The following is a 20479-nucleotide window of genomic DNA, read 5'->3' as shown; positions in this document are numbered from 1 at the left end:
CTTCTCTGCGCCATACAAGGGACCTGCGGTTCTTGCACATCAAGGACAGAAGACGTTCGGGGTCTGGTACGCCTGACCTTGGCAGGGACCACAACTCCGTCGTCAGAGCTATCTGTCATGGAGCCGCTGTCGTCTACAGGATTGTATTCTGAGCCTGAATCTGACAGATGAGTGACTTCCTCTTCACTATCTGTCATGCTTAGAAACATGTAGGCCTCTTCAGTAGTGTACCTTCAATTTGCCATTTTGGGCTCTAAATTTAGTGGTGCACTAGTGAGACTCACAGGCAAAAAAGCTCCTGACTGTTAGTGACTGTATCAAAACGCTACCAACAAAAACGGTTAGCGATCGCAGGGATCAGGCCTGACTCTGCAAACGCTGCAGTTATGTGTTTAGTGTTTTGTGACAGTGATCGATCCTGCACTTGGGTGGGCTGGGCAGGGCTGGGCCGGGCGGAGGGGCAAAACGCAGGTGCTAGCAGGCCTCTGGGCTGATCCCGCTAACACTGCGTTTTTGGGGACCCTAAACTGCTGGGGACGCTAGTATAGATCTGATCAGATATTGATCCGTTCAGATACTATACCACTAAGGGAGGTGTATGGTGCGTGCGTGAGTGTTAGCGGTACTGGCGCTAACCTGACTCTGCCTGGGGCGACGCAGACCTTATCTGACCCTAAAACTTAACTTATATCACCGCCGGGCAATTAGGGGGTTAAACCTCTATAAAAGGTAATAAACGGTGGGTGCCCTGAAACTATAATAAACAAACTAACCAACCAGCATCACCTGTAACAGTTATACGGTGATCTCTGGTGAAAGGGTTAACTAGGGGGCAATCAGGGGGTTAAAACCTTTATTAGGTAGTATATGGGGGTCCCTGTTGCTATAAAACACTAACGGCGAACCTATATACTTACCTCCCTAACTAGCGTCACCTGTGACACCAATACAGCGATCAGAAAAACGATTGCTTAGTGACACTGGCGACGGGGGGTGATCAAGGGGCTAAAACTTTTGGGGGGGGTTAGGGGGGTACCCTAGACCTAAAAGGGGGCTAACCCCAACTGCCCTACCACTTATAACTGCCACAAACTGACACCAATGCAAAAAAAAAAAAACTGCTATTGGTGTCACTATGACAGGGGGAACAGGGGGGTGATCGGGGGGTGAAAAGTGTGCCTGCGTGTTCTACTGTAAGTGTAGTGTTGGTGCAACTCACATTGATGTCTTCTCTCCTTGGCGCCGGAACGAAAAGACCGACTCAAGGAGATGACATTACTTCCTCTGCCGCTGTTTATATTACAGCAGCAGAGGAAGATTTTAATTCGTTGGGAGCAATCGCGAGGGGGTGGCCACGAATGAGTGGCCTCCCCCTCACCCTGGATCGCTCCCCTAACGAAGCCGACCGCCTCAGGCACCGGGGGGGGGGGCGCGATGCTCCCCATGCCCGCGGGAGGCAGATCACGTACCAGGTACGTGATTTTGCCTGCCCGTGCCATTCTGCCGCAGTATATCTGCGTTAGGCGGTCGGCAAGTGGTTAAAAGAAAAAAGCGTGGTAACTTTGAAATATATTATTTATTTTGTTTAGGGGTTCTAAGTAGTTTTCTAGCTACAGAGGACTTTACTTTGTGAATCCCACGGGAACATGTGCAACAATTTTAGTTTAGCTGTTTGGATTGTAAAAGACTCAAAGTACCGAAGGCACAGCATGAACTTGAAAGATAGGCAACTAACTTTTTCAGAACCCATGAGCAATAATATCCTCTGAAGTTTGCAAATGAGACCCTCTTACCCTAATAGAAAACTATTATAAATTAAGAATATTTCAGAAGGACAATACAAACTTTGTAATGTGTATGAGGATATACAAAATAGGAATGCACCAGAATGAAAGTACGAAATTAGAAATGTTTACAAGGAAGCACAAAGATTTTAATTGTTTTTTTGATACCCAGACATAGTTCAAATTGCTTTTCAGTCTATGTAATATAACATACTGCACAAACATATTGCAAAAATTGATTTACATTTGGTTAAAACGAATGAACAAAACAGGGAAAAAAAAAATTTAAATTGTGGCTTACTTCCAAAAAAATGGGGAAAAAAAATGCTGGGCGTCATGTAATCATCTAAGGCCACTGGTGATTACTGTAATACACTTTTCTAGGAGGTTAGAGGGGCAGTAAGATTTATTTTACAAGAACAATGTGCATTTGCAGTAACCAAAATTAAACTCAACACTCGTTTTATTTTTTTTCATTGATCTAACTACTAAAAAATTGTCTGGGAAGGTTTATCATTCACTTCACTGCCCTACTGAATAAAACATGTAATTTCCAGGGGTCAAGCAGATAGCTGTAAGGCATACCAAGCAGACAGGTTCTAAGAAACACCTTACAAAACTGACCAAGTAATTTTGTAAACATGATCTACATCTCTGTATGCAGGTCACTAAAGCACCAATTTTTCTAGGGATAGAATTTTAGCCTTTTTAGACCACACAAAATTAACGTTCCCAAAAAAAAAAAAAAAAAAAGCCTGTATTTTACATTTTCATTGTAAACAGTGTTTTATACAAGTTGACTGTATTTGGTAAAAAAAGATAAAACACAAAAAAGAAAAATTAAAATTTTTGAAACAGCAACATTGGGCTTAAGGTTTGCAAGCACTACTGTGCCAGTCTGTCACTGCATGACAGTTAGGTGCTTGCTTGTATTTTAATCACAGACTGCCTGCAAAACCGTATACTTGGAAACAGTATGACCACAGGTCTACAGCCTAGTTTATACAAAGACTCAAAATAGGAAAGTGAAAACTCACTACATTTCAAAAAACCTGTCACTGTCGGTTTGATCATTTTCAACAATTTAATATTCAGAGGGGTGAAAAGGCCCAGTTATGTTACTTTTGGCCCAGGATGGAACTTTTTTCTTCCCTTATTGTTTTCCGTCTCATGGTCTCTTTAAAGAGCATGGGAAATTTAAAACATACAATATAGTAAGATGCAGTTCTAATACTATTGCCTTCATTAGAAGCAGATACTTGAGCACTTGCGTTGCTATAGCTGCCCATAGGATCTCTCAGAAAACAGACATGTCAAGATGCCGGTTTCTCCCTACTGAGAACTAGTGTCTCCCTACTAAGGGCCTTCCATCCATTGTCAAATGCTAAAAGATACCAACCATGATTTTGAAAGTGTGATCTGCTGCAATGATGGTAGTACTGATAAGGATTAGAACTGTTTTTTTTTGTACACTTTTTTTTTTCTCTCCACCGCAGGCTCATAAAGTTCTATAGTATCCTTAGAGTTTCCATTCTCTAGACTACATACTGTAAGGCTATATACCAGGGATATGCAATTAGCGGACCTCCAGCTGTTGCAGAACTACAAGTCCCATGAGGCATAGCAAAACTCTTGACAGCCACAAGCATGACACCCAGAGGCAGAGGCATGATGGGACTTGTAGTTTTGCAACAGCTGGAGGTCCGCTAATTGCATATCCCTGCTATATACAATTGTATGATGACATGCTTAGCATTTTATAGCATGTTGAGTCTTTACCATGCAAAGAATGCATCAGTCGCACCATGAGAAACCTGTCTCGTGGTGTGACTCTGATGCATTATTGTCATGGTAAAGACTCTACATGCCATAAAATGCTAAGCATGAATTGTAAATAGTTTGGACCAGCTTGATCCAAATTAACTATTTAAATCACCAAGACATGCAGCTGCTCTCAGCCCTGTATGAACTGTATGTAGCCTCAACTACATATGGTATACAGCGCTATGTTCCGGCAGTGGGATGGAAACTTGCCATCCCACAACTGAAACAAAATTCAAAGTACATCGCAGTGAACGCTGCTCAACCATTCACAGACAGCTTTGTATATTCTGAATGAACACAAAGTTTCCGTTTATTGGCCAAGTCCAATAGCATGACTTCATCCACTTGTTTCTAAGCCTTGGCTAGAGGATGCTAGGTGTTCATTTGGGAAATACAAAGCTCCCTGTGAATGGCTGAAAAACAGACAGACATTTTGTTCTGAGTGTGACAGGAAGTCCCCATTCCACTGCCGAAACAGCACTGTATTACTGTATGTAGCTAGGGCTACATATGTCATACAGTACTGCGATTTGCTGCATATCTTAGTGAAGTAAATGGTTAATTTGGATAAGCTTGTTCCAAATGAACTATACAACTTCACTTAAAGCTGGAGATCAACTTTTAATGTCTGGACAACATGACGTACACTTGGTTATGATGCTCCAAACATAGGCTATCACAGAAATAGATCTGTAGTTACAGCAAGTATTAAAGGGTGCATGAATGTCTATAGGTCTTAAGATTTCAAATGTTTACAGTTGAAATATATACTGCACCATGGCTAAGCTGCATTTGCCATTCAAAATGACTTTATAACTGTCTTCTGTACTTTGAGCTATATAATGTAGAACAAGTCCCGATCCAGGGATGAGCGCACAGCATTCTGATACCTTACAGCAGAATACAGGACTTAAAACAAAGTATTAAAAAAACTAAAAACATAACACACCCTGATAATTTTTTTTTGATTTAAAAACACCTTTAACATATTCTCGAAAGCAAAATGGGAAGAATCCGCTTAAAAAAAAAAATGAGATGTTTTGCATGACGACTGATAAGGAAACTTCTGAAAACCGAATAAAAGGTTAAGCAAAAATACAAACATTACATGCAATGAGGTATTTACATAAAAAGATGCCTCATATTTAAGCTATCCACAGTAATAAAATCATGTTTGTAAATACAGCAGCTGTTCACAAATGTTTTAAACAATTTTACACAATTCCTGACACAATAAATATAATTCACTTTTCAAAAATATTTCTTTTCTGTAAAGAAAATTAGGAATTTCAGTCAATTGGTAAGCCATATATAGAATATGTAGCGCTGCACTGCAATTAAAATGGCATGGGCGGAAATGGGCACCATAGTTCTATACAGAATAGCACAACTGTCCAACTGTGACAGCCAGTTAAAATATTAAAAATAAATTAAGAAAAAAAGGTGCCCGTAATAAGAATTAAAACACAACGCTATTACATTTTATCTTTGTCATACTGAGGTTAAAATAAAGTAACCATTTTTTGTGTCCAATGTTATTTCATTGCTGCTGTTTCATGATGATTAGAGTTGATCTTAACGTAAACTTCATTCCACATAGAAGGCATACACCTGGACGGCTTAAATCCCCATCTGTGGCAGTGTGCCATCGCCTTTATGATTCTTGTTGTGTCCTCTTCTGAGAGGCTTTTCCCTGAGATATGTATTTACTGGAAAGGCTGCCTAGGGAAAAAAAAAGAAAATGTGTCTAGATGCGATTTTATGGCAATGATGGTGGAGGAAATATATGGATGGAAACCATACACAAAGATAACTGTCTTCAAACAGCAACATTTTTTTAACCTGTTTGCAGCCAGCAACACCTTATGATCTGTGCACTACTAATTACAAAGTTAGGGATGCCATTTTGTTTTAAAGCCCAATTGTAGTTTCCCCCTCAATTATAGAAAAAAAGTCAGGTTTGATCACAAGGAAAGTTTGTTTTTTTTAAACCATCTCCAGCTGAAAACTCACTGCTGGCAGAGGCATGCACGCTAAAGGCTGTGGTGGTCTTATGTAACATCAGTTTCTGTACAGTGGATTGACAGGCTACCTGTCCTGCCATCAGTACAGCTCTGCAAATCAGCAGAGTATGTGTTCTCTGCCAAGTGCAAAACCATAAGGATGACGGGAAGAAAGGGGGGCTGTCAGACCGTTGTACAATGCTGCTCTCGCACAACACATAGTATTTTGTGTATAAACAAGTAGTGGCGCCAAACAAGTACATTTATGTGCAAAACAATGAGAGTTCAGCTGCCCCCTTTCAAGTGAATATACACCTTATAAATAAATTTCAGAAAATAAAAGGTTCGGCGCCAACTCAAAAAAACATATCAATCATTTAGTACATAGTAATATTCCACATTTGATCAATACAGTTGATCATGGGGGGGGAAAAAAAACAAAACAAAACAAAACAAAAAAAAACAAAAAAAAAAAAAACTGTCCTCAGGACAAATCCAAATCAGTGGAAGAGGAAGAAGTGCAGTGACAAGTAATCGTTCTCTCTGCTCCACCATCACTCGTGAGAGAGAAAAAAAAAACTCAGATATCTAAATAAAATGAGCCTTGTTCCAAAACACCAGAAGTGACGTTATTGTGGGCAAGCGTGCAGCCTTAAAGCGGAGGTTTGCTAAAAAAAAAAAAAAAAAAATTATTAAAAGCCAGCAGCTACAAATACTGCAGCTGCTGACTTAATATATGGACACTTACCTGTCCAGGGAGCCCGCGGTGTTGGCAGCTGAAGCTGATCCATCCTTCGGCTGCTGCCGCCATCCACGGTAAGGTAATAAGGAAGCGAAGCCGTGCGGCTTCACTTCCTGGTTCCCTACTGCGCATGCGCGAGCCGCGCGTCCTTACAGGTCCCTGCTGTATTCTGTGTCTCACAGAATACAGCGGGGGAGGCGGCGGAAGTGGCGTAGGTCACTGCAATCACCACGGTGATCTATGCCAGGAAGTGGGAGCAAATACCTGTATTAGACAGGTATCTGCTCCCTCCTCCCCCCTGAAAGGTGCCAAAATGTGACACCAGAGGGGGGGGGGGGAGAATCCAAAAAGTGGAAGTTCCATTTTTGGGTGGAACTCCACTTTAATGCATTTCGTGATCAACACGTCATCAGGAAGCTTAGAAGCTTCCTAATGACGTGTTGATCACGAACTGCATTGAGGCTGCGCGCTCGCCCACAATAACGTCACTTCCGGTACTCGTGGTTTCGACTTCAGGTGTTTGGCAATTTGGAGAAACTGCGTTTTTTTTTTTCACTTGGCTGGCTTACGTGTTGGTGCTGACTTAATAGCACCTTAGACTGTGTGGGAATGTACTCTTTATATGCTGCGATACCTGTTGCAATAAACTTGTTGCTCTATGATATACATTTTGCTTCTCCCGAGCTTCATTGGTATATTAATCTAAGGAGATCTTTCTTGAGCAGAGGATAGTCTTCTTCATATACATAAGGATATCCAAGACAGTTGTTTGGTACAAGGCTCATTTTAGTTAGATATCTGGTGAGTTTGTATTTCTCTCACATGAGTGATGGTGGAGCACGGCACATCTTATTCCTCTTCCATGGTGTTTATATTTGTCCTGAGGACTTTTTTGTTCTCCATGATCCACTGTATGGATTGAAAGTGGATTACTATGCACTAAATGATTATTGATTTTTTTTTTTTTTTTTTGAGTTAGCGCCCAACCTTTCATTTTCTGAAATGAACATAGTATTAGGTTGCACATTCCTCCTAGCAATGTTGGTTTTCTGCTAGTTTTCCCTTTATCTTCTTAGCGGCCACCCCACCTACATTTACTGCAGCAGGGCAGCCGCTCTGTTTCAGATCACGTACCTAGGTACATGATCTGACACTTCTGGGTCTGGGGCGTGTGCGCCACCAGCAACCCACTCCCGCTATGATTGGACAAAGCAGGAGCCAATCAGCGGGTCCGGCAGACTCAATGTCTGCTGGGACCCGCCAATCGTTCGGGAGAGAAACAGAACGTCAGTCTGCCTATGTAAACAAGGCAGACCGTTGTCAGTATGGAAAGGCAGAGATCTGTGTTTCTGCTTTGCAAAAACATGGGATCACTACCGTTCCTTAGTACAAGCACCTCCCTCACAGTAACCAAGCACATTTTAGGCACACATTTAACCCTTTGATCTCCCCTGATAATCCCTTACCAGCCAGTGTCATTAGTACAGTGACAGTGCATATTTTTAGCACTGATAACTATTAGTGTCACTGGTTCCCGAAAAAGTGAAACTTTGTGCCTGATTTGTCCGCCGCAATGTCCCAGGCCTGCTATAAGTCGCTGATATTACTAGTAAAAAAAAAAAAAAAAAATAGGATTTTTAAGAACAGCTTACCTGTAAAATCCTTTTTTTTCGATGGACATCACGGGACACAGAGCCTCAGTAAATTACTGATGGGTTATATAGGTATCACTGGTGATTGAACACTGGCACACCCTAACCAGGAAGTTCAACCCCCTATATAATCCCTCCCCTTGCAGGGATACCTCAATTTTGTAGCTAAGCAATATAGTGTATTAGAAGAGGGGCGGGACCTCTGTCCCGTGATGTCCATCAAAAGAAAAGGATTTTACAGGTAAGCCGTTTAAAAAAATTCTATTTTCTTTCTCAAACATCACGGGACACAGAGCCTCAGTAATTACTGATGGGATGTCCCAGAGCAATGCTATCTGAGGGGGGGGGACCACAACCAAGTAGGGTGCAATCAGACCTGAGGACCCTGTACAGCTGCCTACAGTACACTACGCCCAAAGGCGATATCCTCATGCCTTCTCACATCCACCTGATAGAATTTGGTGAATGTATGGACTGAAGACCAGGTTGCGGTCTTGCAGATTTGAGCCATAGAGGCCCGGTGATGCATTGCCCAAGAAGCACCAATAGCCCTTGTGGAATGTGCCCTGATCTGAAAACGGAGGAATCTTCTGTTTCAAACCATAAGCTTGAATAATCAATTTTCAAATCCATTTAGAAATGGTAGCTTTTGACGCTGCCTGTCCTCTACTGGGACCCTCTGGCAGCACGAACAAAACATCCGTTTTGCGAATCTGAGCAGTTGCTTCCAGATAGGCCTTGACTGCTCTCACTATAATCCAAAGAATGTAGCGATCTTTCTTCCGGAGAACAGGGATCTGGAAAAAAGGAAGGCAGAACAATGTCTTGGTTTAGATGAAAATCTGAAAACACCTTCGGTAAAAAAACTAGGATGAGGGCGCAGTACTACTCTATCCTTGTGTATAATCAAATAAGGCTCCTTACAGGAAAGGGCTGCTAATTCTGATACTCTTCTAGCAGAAGAGATGACTACCAGAAAAATTAACTTCCTTGTCAGCAAGACCAAAGGAATCTGACGTATTGGTTCAAAAGGCTGTTTCTGTAACACAGACAGAACCAAGTTCAAGTCCCAGGGGTTTAGGGGCACCTTAAGCAGAGGATTAAGACTCGTCACCCCCTGCATAAAGTTTCGGACCAAAGAATGCGAAGCAAGTGGCCGTTGAAATAATACTGATAAGGCCAAGACCTGGCCCTTGATGGTACTCAAGGCCAGCTTCATCTCTAATCCCAATTGTAGAAAATCAAGAATTCTACCCATCACATATTTTCTGGGATGCCAACCCCTGGATTCACACCAGGATACATAAGCTTTCCAGACTCTATGATAAATCATTCTGGAAGCTGGCTTCCTTGCATTGATCAAGGTCGATATCACAGGACCTGAAAGCCCATGACTCTTCAGAACGTGGGTCTCAATAGCCAAACCGTCAAATTTAGCGTTTGTAAGGCAGGATGGAACACTGGACCCTGAGATCACAGGTCTGGGCGTACCGGTAGTGTCCACGGGGAACCCACCGTCATCTTTACCATTTTCGCATACCACGTCCTTCTGGGCCAAGCGGGGGCCACCAGAAGTACTGACTTCCTTTCCTGCCTGATCCTGCGAAGGAGTCATGGCAGTAGCAGAATAGGCGGGAATGCATAAATCAGTGAGAACCAATGCCACGGAATCACCAACGCATCCGTCCCGCATGCAAGAGGATCCTTTGTCCTTGCCACAAATCTGTCTATCTTTGTTGAATCGGGATGCAAAGAGATCTACATCTGGAACCCCCCATCTTTGGCATATGGCCCAAAAGATGTCGGGATGCAGAGACCATTCCCCTGGAAGTAACTGCTGGCGACTTAAATAGTCCGCCTGCCAGTTCTCTATCCCTGGAATGAAAACTGCCGATATGCATGGCACATGCTTCTCTGCCCAGACTAAGATCTGGTTCACTTCTTTTTGAACAGCTTGGCTCCTGGTGCCTTCCTGATTGACATAAGCCACTGCTGTGGCATTGTCGGACTGGATTCTGACCGGGCAACCATGTAGTCTGATAGTCCAGGCCTTTAGGGCTAGATATACCGCACGGATCTCCAGAATGTTGATGGGTAAGGTCCTCTAGGTTCTGGACCATACCCCTTGAACCGCAGACTGTTCCAGAACTGCTCCAACCCGACAGACTGGCATCTGTTACCACCGTCCAGGTAACCGGTAGAAAGGATTTCCCCTTCTGCAGGTTTTCGGGTATTGGCCACCAAATGAGGCTCTGACGCACCGCATGAGGCAGGTGCATCGGAAAATCTAATGCCTGAACCTTCTTGTTCCAGGCCGACAGAATACAGTGTTGCAGCAGTCTTGAATGAAACTGAGCATAGGGAACTGCTTTGAATGAAGACCCCATCTTTCCTAGCAGCCTCATACAAAAGCGGACAGAAGGACCCTTCTTGGTCCTGACTACCAGAATCACCTCCCTTAAAGCAGTGATCTTTGCCTGAGGTAGAAATACTTTCTCCTGGTTTGTATCTATGATCAGACCCAAATACTCCAGTCTTCTTACTGGATTTTAGGGAAGATTTTTCTAGGTTGAGGATCCAACCTAGGTGTTCCAGATACTTGACTGTGGTCCTTAAGTTCCCATTCAATGAGGCTACCGACCGGTCTATCAAGAGCAGGTCGTCTAGGTATGCTATGACAGCTATACCCTGAGCCCTTAATCTGGCCAGAGGAGGAGCCAAGACCTTTGTGAACACTCGAGGTGCAGTGGCTATCCCAAAAGGCAGAGCCACAAACTGGAAATGGCGCCCTCCTATCTCGAAGCGCAGAAACTTCTGATGAGCAGGAAAAATGGGCACATGCAGATATGCATCTCTGATGTCTATTGATGCCAGAAATTCTCCTCCCTGCAGGGTGGAGACTACTGTCCGAATTGATTCCATGCGAAAGGACTGAATCCTTAGGCATCGGTTCAGATCCCTTAAATCCAGAATGGGTCTGACACCCCCATTTGGTTTTTGGACCGTAAAAAGGTTGGAATAAAAGCCCAATCCCTGATCCTTCGCGGGAACCACCATAATGACCTCCTGCGACAAAAGTCGCTGTAACGCTAGAAGGAGCGACTGCTTTTTCTTTGGATCTCTGGGGACACTTGATCTGAGGAAACGAGGAGAGGAAAATTCTTGAAACTCCAGCTTGTACCCAAAGGTTACCATGGAGATTACCCAACTGTTCTGGAAGTCCTCCTGCCAGAGCCTTGAGAACTGTCGCAGTCTTCCCCCCACTCGAGCGAGCGGGGGCGCCCCTTCATAAAGAGGTCTTAGTGTTTTGCTTAGTAGGCTTCTTCCCCCAGAACTTCTTTTGTCCCTGGGGTTGACTCTTATTTCTTGACCCAGACGGAGGAGGCCGTCGAGACTGCCTGGAGGCTGAAGCCCCTGGCGCTGGGGAAAGAGTCCGTTTGAAAGAGGGACGCTTACTCTTAACAGGTAAGAGTGCTTTTCCCACAAGAGATTCTTTTGATATAGTTATCCAAGTCTTCTCCAAACAACCTTGCACCACGAAATGGAAACCCAGCCAGCAGTTTCTTACATGGTGCTTCGGCTGACCAATTTTTCAACCATAGGATTCTACGAATATGCACCAACCCCAGTGAAAGCCAAGAGGTTTGCATGATAGAATCTCTGATGGCGTCAACATGATAACAAAAGGCCGCTGGAAGGTTAGCCAACCCCTGGGTCTGCTGTTCAGGTAAAACTGATGACCTGCTTAACATGTTCTCTTAAGTATTGACAGACTCCGATCTCTGCTACTGCAGGTTGAGCCACTGAACCTGCCAAGGAGAAAACATCCTTCAATAGGGATTCCATCTTCTTATTCACCGGATCCCTGAGCATTGTCTACAGGACAAGTCAGATTATTATTTACGGAGGAAATGGCGGCATCAATGGCCAGTATTCCCCACATTTTAATAAACTTTTCTTCCATCGGATAAAGCGTTGAAAACTTTTTCGGTGGAAAAAAAACGTTTATCTGGGTGATCCCACTCAGAATAAAAGGAGCTTTTCAAGTAAATTATGAACAGGAAAAGCATGTGCTGTTTGAGGAGGTTTCAGTGACCCTAAAGAAGAAGAGGGTTCTTTAACCGATTCAGATATGGGCAACTTAAATGTGGAGCGGACCAATCCAGTAAGGATCTGCACTAAGACCTTCTCATCCTGAGAAGCCGAAGAGGGCCCCTCTCCACCCGATTCCTCCGAAGAGGAATCATCCGTCCCATCCCTATCCTCTGAAAGGGATTCTTCTCCTTTATCCCAGAGCTCCTCTGCCTGGGGGTCCTGGGGAGCAGAGGAAGGCCTAGTGCGTTTTCTTCCACTGAGTGAAGATGCAATCACGGCCGTCAATCTTTCCTCCAAACCATTAATGGTTGAGGAAAAAACCTCCTGTGTAATGTATACAGGGGCTGAAGTGCCAAAAGCAGGTGTAGCCCCTGATCCCAACGGCTCTCCCTGGCTAGCTGTCCCTGGCCCTTTAGTGGGGGGGGGGGGGGGGATGCTGCAGAAAGGGGGTCCTCAGAACCTGAACAAGATCCCCTAGAGCAGTGATGGCGAACCTTGGCACCCCAGATGTTTTGGAACTACATTTCCCATGATGCTTCAACTACACTGAAGAGTGCATGAGCATCATGGGAAATTTAGTTCCAAAACATCTGGGGTGCCAAGGTTCTCCATCACTGCCCTAGAGTCTCTGGTTCTTGGGGTATTTGATCCTCTTCTACCCATAGTGCAAAGCAACAAGGTGGAGGTATCTCAAAATGAACACTGACTGCTGAGCGATGTAGTCTGGCAAAAGCCTTGCTACCAAATGCCCAGTCTGGTGTTACCTTAGTAAATGCTGCCTAGGAGAATGCCTGTGTCCCACCTTACATGCGACCGTCAGCTCTGTGTCCCTCCAAAAGGCTTAATGCACCAGTAATCTGTGCCTTTAATAGCCTACAGCCGGCACCTGTGGGCGTCTGAGCATGCTGGATGCTGTGCTGACGCCCCGCCCCCACTCTACTGCGCCCCCCCTTCGTTTTTCGAAAAACGTGCGCTTCCAGCGTGAGCCGACCCTCCAGGATCAGCATGGAGGAAGACTGGGGGAGGAAGGAGAGAGGCCGGTAGTTATGGGGCCTGCCCGTGGCAAATGGCGGCGGCGGTGAAAGTGCGGTGTCTAACTGCCTTACAGACCACCTGCAGCCTCCCCCTAGTCTGGGGGGAGATATCCCTAAGGAGAGCCCCCCCATCCCATCCTACCTGAGCCGGCTGGAGGAGCTGTGCAGCGTGGAAACACTGAGACAGACGTCAGCATGTGAAGGTATGTGCTCTTGGCAGCCCCCCGGTGGCGACAGTAGGCATAGCATGCATTTACTTTAAAGGAGAAAACCTGCTAGAATTAAAAAATTCTGTGGAATCTCCCTTACTTCATCCAGCCGCAGGGTTCTGTTATACAGACCCAATCTTCACCTCTCACGGTGGGCTCCGTTTGAAAAAAACCTTCAGAGACTGGGGCCTTCTATGAATAGGGGGATTTACAGTTCTGGGCCTGTAAAGCACCCGGCCAGAAATAAGGATAGAAAACCATTTTCTGATATGCGGGGTCCAGCTCTCTAAAAAGAGGAAACGTTACAGATAAAACCTCGTTTCTTCAGACACGAGGCCCGGGTACCATCCAATTCGGCCTAGAAAAAGACACTTTGAAATGGATCCGGTTCGCCTGGCTTGCCCCAATATAAGATATAGGATAATCCCTTTGGAGCTCAGCACGGGACCTCTTTACACGTCCAACACTTAAGACACTGGCGTAAAAACTGAGGTATCCCTGCAAGGGGAGGGATTATATAGGGGGTTGAAGTTCCTGGTTAGGGTGTGCCAGTGTCCAATCACCTAGTGATACCTATATAACCCATAATTACTGAGGCTCTGTGTCCCGTGATGTTCGAGAAAGAAAAAAAAAAAAATTACATAAATATATCCCATAGTTTGTAGACGCTAGAACTTTTGTGCAAGCCAATCGCTTATTGGGTTTTTTTTTTTTCTTACCAAAAATACGTAGCAGAATACATATTGGCCTAAAAAGTTTTTTGTTTATAGCATAAAAAAGAAAACTGCAGAGGTGATCAAACACCACAAAAAGAAACCTATTTGTGGGAAAAAAAAAACAAAAACAAATTTGGGTACAACATCGCACAACCACGCAATTGTCAGGTAAAGTACCACATTGCTGCATTGCAAAAAATGGCCTGGACATGAAGGGGGGGGGGTAAACCTTCCAGAGCTGAAGTGGTTAATAAAACATTTACAATAAATTTAATTTGAAGGCATGCTGCAAACTAAAATAATCTTACACAGATAGGTGCTAGATGTATTGGAATTTTCTTGACAACTTATCAAGTCCAACAAACTAGTTGTCTTTTTGCTCATTACTGCCCCTTTCTGCCCAAAATACTACTGTATGTGATAACTGAGAACACAAATTTAATTTAAAAGAAAAGTAAAGCATTTTTTTAAATTTCAGTTTTATACTTACCTAGGTGGATGCAGCATCGGTCCCCGGCACTGAGAACTGAGCGATCGAACATCAGCTATGGCTCGGTTTTCACAGTTCCCTGAGCAGAGAGCTGCTGACTGTCAGTCACAGCGCTCTGCTTCCTCCTCGCTCTATGGAGCGCTGAGCTGTGGAGAGGCAGGGAGCTGCCGTCTCAGCAGCTCGCTGAGAGGCTGACACAGGTGTCAGTCCAGGCACCCGGCAGATCCAGACTTTCAGTGTCGGGATGATGCGATGCCTGGACTGAAATCCGTGACGTCAGAGCGGACTTCAGCCCGCTCTCTGCTGAAAACGGGTCACAGGAGTGCAAAACTAACTGCATCCCTGTGAGCTATACGAAAAGTCCAACCAAACGGGCTATGGCTGGATTTCTCCTTTAAAGAACACCTGACATTCATTTGGTTATATTCAAGTCCAAGATAAGAGGCATAATTTGACATAACGCCATTATATAGCATTGAAAACACTGCAGCTGTAAGCAACTTCTAAAAATTACTTTTAAAACTGCACAGAAAAATAGTTCATAGTTGGTCATTTACAGCTAAAGCACAGGGTGCTTTTTGGGATAACCATAGTTTCAACTCACCTGACTGAGGAGTGAAAGACATTTTTTGTTTTTTCCTATCATCATGTGATGGTACTACCTAAAATGCAATAAATACATTCTGTAACATATACACAATTAATGAATAAAAACCTAAAACATCTACTCTTGGCACAGAAACCACTGCCAGCCCTGGATGCATGTGTGTAGCGTGTGGGTATGAAAGCCTGCCCCCTTTGTCGCTGCAAATACACGTTACTTGGGCGGCAAGAGGTTACCAAGTTATCACATTAAATAGAATAGGAAGGAAGGAACTCGTCACCAAAAGCAGAAAGTGAAGGGAAATCTTTCCAACTTGTACACAGTTGGGAAAAACCCGGCAAAGGTTTATAACCTGTCATTACTCAGGCCTCATGTACACTGTTGCTGCTAAACGGACGTTTAGAAGCAGTTGGGCATTATTTTAGGCCTCATGTATACCGTTGCTGCTAAACGGACGTTTAGAAGCAGTTGGGCATTTTTTTCAACTGCTCCTGAACTCTCCTCTATGTTGTCTTATCAGTACATGTACACAGGTTCGTTTAGTACCGGTTCACACAGGGGCGACTTGTCAGGCGACCTAGCCGCCTGACAAGTCGTCTCCCGTTCTGTACAATGGAACCGTTCTAATAGGAGCGACACAAGTCGCTCCAACTTAGAAAAAGGTTCCTGTACTACTTTGGGGGCGACTTGCATAGACTTCTATACAGAAGTCGTTTTGCAAGTCGCCGTGGAAGTCGTGTGCAGGTCGCCTCGGTGAGGCGACCTGCAAGTCGTGCCGCCCCTGTGTGAACCGGGGTGCATAGTCGTTTCTAGGAAGTTGAGGCTTTTTTGGAATGCAAAAAAATGGGTTTAGAAGTGAAGTTTAGAGGCATTTCAAGCACCAAACGCTTATTAAACGTGGTTAAATGCAGTAACTCACGTTTAATTTACAGCGTTTTTCATTTTTGGCTATTTTGAAAAAAAAAAAAAAAAAAAAAAAGTTTTGGCTCAATTTCCAATATAAAAAAAAAAAAATTCGATTTCAACTTTTTTAGTACAAGATGTACATATGTATGTGTTTAATCTGTTGCTGTCCATATAACACATACATATGTGCGGCAGCAATATATGCATACAGTAAGTGCAGCAGCAAAAAGGGTATGCTTTACCGCCCAGACACTGCATATATGCATCACTGGGTGATGGAAAAATTGCACATTTCATACTTCCTTATTATAGGTTGTCTAGTTGCCTCACAAATAAATAAGAAAGCCTTTAAATATCCTGGTTATCGTAGCTGACTCATACCAAAGGAATGTTACTAGAAACGGACCAGATCCTTAAAAGGTAATTTTGCTTGCAAGGAGAGTTGGCCATTCCTTACACACAATTCCAGTTACAACTTTCAAACATTCAGTCTCGTCCTCAGTTTGCTATTATGCATTTGTCTGAATGGTGCGAAACAGCGTCTTTAAGTATTCTTGTTATATTTTCTGTTATCTGCATCTGTAATTACTTAATAAATGTTGTACTTCAGTATTTGTGTGATCTCTTTTGACATGGACCATAATAACATACAATGTTTGTGCTTACAGCATACAGACCGAGCTGTCAGACAGATCTCACCAATAAACTGTAGCTGGCGGGACTGGCTTTTGATAATGAGACCACTGTGATAGCCAATTACAGTGGTCACACGATAGCCAATTGTTTCTGCCCCCCATACATGCAGACCCTATTAAAAAGGATGCCGGGGCTGGGCAAGGAGGGGGTTAACCAACTGCAATTTGGCCGATTTCCCACTTACCGGGATAAATCGTGTCTGTGGTTTCTGAGGACTGGCTGCAGATGGCGATCCATACAAGATATCAGACTTGGGGCTCCCTGTATTTGAAAATAAATACACAGAAGTCAGAAAAACATTGTAATACAGTAGAATGCTTAACCACTTATCTGTACAGTCGCCCATCACATGTGCACTGGCACACCGCTATGCAATCACATGATCACAATGTAAACAAATTGTTATGAATGAAACACATTCTTAACAGCTGTGCTTCATATTGTGATGCTGTGATTGGCCCACAGCTATCACATGGAACCTGGGACAATCACAGCACCCTGTACCATGTGATAGCTGTGGGCCAATCACAGATCACAACTTATGAATGACACCAGTTCATGAGTTAAACACATTGCTGTTACAGTAATCATTACTGTAACAGCAAAGAAAAAAAAAAAAAAAATACCTGACACACAAGCCCCCCCCTCCCCAGAGTAGTACAGTGGCTGTTTAGTTGTCCCGTCAAAGGGCTTCATGTTAATTATGAACAGGTTTGAGAAGGGCAGCCTGTATAGAGCTCTGTACTTCATTGCTGGAAAGACCTGAATACCTACACATGTGCAAGGACTGCTCGCAAGTATTTGTTAGTTGTTGTAACCCCCCCCCACATGATATGACCTTAAATCTTCTGTTACAAGCAGAAACTCGCCAGCAAAAGAATTGCTAAATGGAACATTCACTTGATCATACTGTTTCACTGAAGAACTGCAGAATATTTTTCGCCAGCAAAGTAGTGACAAGTATAAGCAGGCAAGTTTTTGGTATGCTTTTACCAAATCCCGATGCTAAAGAGCAACTGCCAGTGACAGGATTGCTAGTGTGACTTGGACCTTTCACTGTCTGCTGATAACAGATGCATGTTTAATGTCCATATATCTGTAGTTCTCAATTGTGAGGGATGATTTAAAGTCCGTGGATATGGTTATACAAGGAATATATATTAGTACATACTTGTGGCTCGCTTTACACATTTCCCTTGATCCTACCAATATCTAGACCATAGGTGGTGGATGTATGATCAGTCATATCTGGCTATCAGCTACACACAGACAAGACAGATTACTATGAAAGCCCTAAATGCATTAGTCCTCAAGTAGCAGATGAATGTCACAAAAGTGTAATCCTGCGCAACTTACTGGCAGAAAAGTAGCAGTGAAACCAGCCATGCCATTTAGTAAAGTGAGGTGGGAGGGCAAAGCTATGACTTTGCCACAATGAGTCACTCACCTGCTGCCCCTTTATACTGAGGGCATTCTTTCTTGATGTGGCCCTCCCGTCCACAAATGAAACAGCGTTTTTCCCTAAGCTCTCGGTCATCTTGTCTTCTCCACTTTTCAGAGCCAGATCTAGGTATCCTATCTTTGCAGGGCTCATTGTTGCCCCATGTTCCTTGCTGTGCTTTTCGTGGAGTTGTATGTAGCTCTCTTCCATCTATGCTCACACCACCTCCCTGGATACTCATTTCCTTGTCCTCAATTTTTCTTTGCGGCCTCTTGTCTGGGTATCTTTGGTTTGCAGCATTTTCAGGATTACGCCTTCTAACTCTAGTTAGAAAAAAAAAAAAAAAGTGGGGAGCCATGTGAGATGTCAAGTTTAGGACTGATTATAAAGTTCAACATGCTAAACTAAAGTATATTTAAAACCATGAACAAAAATGCAACATATTGCAGCTTTCAGTCAACTGAGTTGGCCACATTAGCTTTCATTTTTCAGCCTAAAAATATTTCAGCAACAAAAAATGATAGATCTTCAACTGGCATTTTCTGTACAGTTCTGTTTCCTATGGTGAAAATGCATGTAGTACTTTTGTTTCCATGCTACCAATATATATCTAACCATAATTACGAGGTCCAACTTGCCCCTTTCCCCTCCTGAAGCCGCCAATACAAGAAAAGCTTTGAAGGAGACTGCCGATTCATTAGCGCAGCTTGTCTCGGCTGGGAACACTTTTCACAGACAAGCAGTGGCAAGAGTAATGCGGGGGGAGAATTTTCATACTCTTCATTCTAATTCCTGCTGCTCGTCTGTGGAAAGTGCTCACAGGAGAGACAAGCTGCACATATGAATCAGCCATCTCCACCAAAAAATAAATGTGTGAAAATCTTGCGCTAATTATAAGTGTAGACTGCTGCACTTTTACCACTCCTTGGATACAAGGAGGTAATGAAAAAAAAACAAAACAAAAAAAAAAAAACAAAAAAAAAAACGAAGATATAAAAGGTTGCGCTGTCTCAAACAAAGAAAACTTATCAAAAAAAACAAAACAAGCAGTATTAACTGGAGATAAATATTCCACAGCGTCCCAGCACAGCTTGCCTCACTCTGGATGATCACTGTGCTTCACTCAGGTGTGTGAGTAGGATAGGGGAACACAGAAAGGCGGCTCATCGCATAATATCTAAAAACAGGGGGTTCAAGTTAAATTATGCACGTGCAACAGAGATATTAGGCAGTAGAGCGCATGGAGATCACCAATAAATCTGAATGCTCATGTCACAGCATCCAGATTTGTTGGGGGATCTCAATGCTGGATCATCCTCGCTACTGCCCAAAATTATTATTTCTGTTGTAAAAGCATATTTTAGCTTAAACAAACACTCTGTTTTTACATACTATGCGATGAGCCTACTTTCTGTGTTCCCTTATCCTGCACACACCTGAGTGAAGCACAGTGATCATCCTGAGTTAGGCAAGCTGTGCTGAGAAGTTGTGGAATACAGTGTCAGTGTGGAGCCAGGGTCCAGAGTGAGAGGTGTTGGGACGCTGAGCTGGGAGCTGCCAGATCCCTCCATCTTGGAGGTCAGGAAACACACAGGATGTGGCCAGGCATCCGGCATTTACTTGCCTCATGCGTTTGATCTCTTATAATCTAGAGCTCATCGGGAGTTGGTAAGAGGCCAATTTAAATTTTCATTTGGATTGTTATACTTTATTATCACTGGGAACAGTGGATAGCACATCCAGTTGGTGGAATACCAATGGAATAATTTTTGGATACACATGGACACTTGTTTATTGAACTCTATTCACTAGTTGATACTTCTTTTTTTGACAATTACTTTGTTTATGAGCGCAACCTTTTATATTTTCACGTTTTTATCTCCATGAAAGCTGTTGTCAGATTGGCCTTGGCAGGAGGGGGCAGGTTGAACTTCATAACCATTAGACACGAAAATCAGATTAAAAACAATAAATCTTTAAAATTGATTGTAAAACACATTCTTCTTTATCCACTTCTCGCCGACATGGCGAATACATGCGGCCTCATGTAAATGGGTTTCTGTGCAGAGAGCGCGCGCTCCCAGCACAGTCACAGGCGTACCTGAAAAGCTACCAAAAGCACACTTGCGATCTGGAGCTTTCTGATCTTGTGACTGCTGTGACAGCCAATCACAGCGGTCACTTTACCTGAACGCCTGCCTTCACCTCCCAGCATTTAGAAGCTCTTAAAGGCCCAGGAGGTGGCACAGAGCAGCCCCAAACCGCCTCTCTTCAGGTCAGCCA

The 20479-nt window shown here is 43.6% G+C and overlaps 1 protein-coding gene across 1 annotated transcript in view; it reads right to left on the bottom strand.

Annotated features, from left to right (window-relative positions):
• Nucleotides 1-1911: 1911 nt before the first annotated feature.
• The window catches only part of TUT7 (terminal uridylyl transferase 7), a 148215-nt gene continuing 129647 nt past the window's right edge, over nt 1912-20479 (bottom strand). The window contains 4 exon segments of the mRNA XM_073633387.1: nt 1912-5330; nt 15154-15211; nt 16940-17016; nt 18203-18519. Of these exon segments, the coding sequence (XP_073489488.1) occupies nt 5263-5330; nt 15154-15211; nt 16940-17016; nt 18203-18519 (520 nt within the window). The 3' untranslated portion in view covers nt 1912-5262.

This window comes from Aquarana catesbeiana, linkage group LG01 (assembly GCF_042186555.1).
Source record: "Aquarana catesbeiana isolate 2022-GZ linkage group LG01, ASM4218655v1, whole genome shotgun sequence".
In the NCBI taxonomy this organism is placed as follows: domain Eukaryota; kingdom Metazoa; phylum Chordata; class Amphibia; order Anura; family Ranidae; genus Aquarana; species Aquarana catesbeiana.
This window is presented reverse-complemented; position numbering and strand designations above follow the sequence as displayed.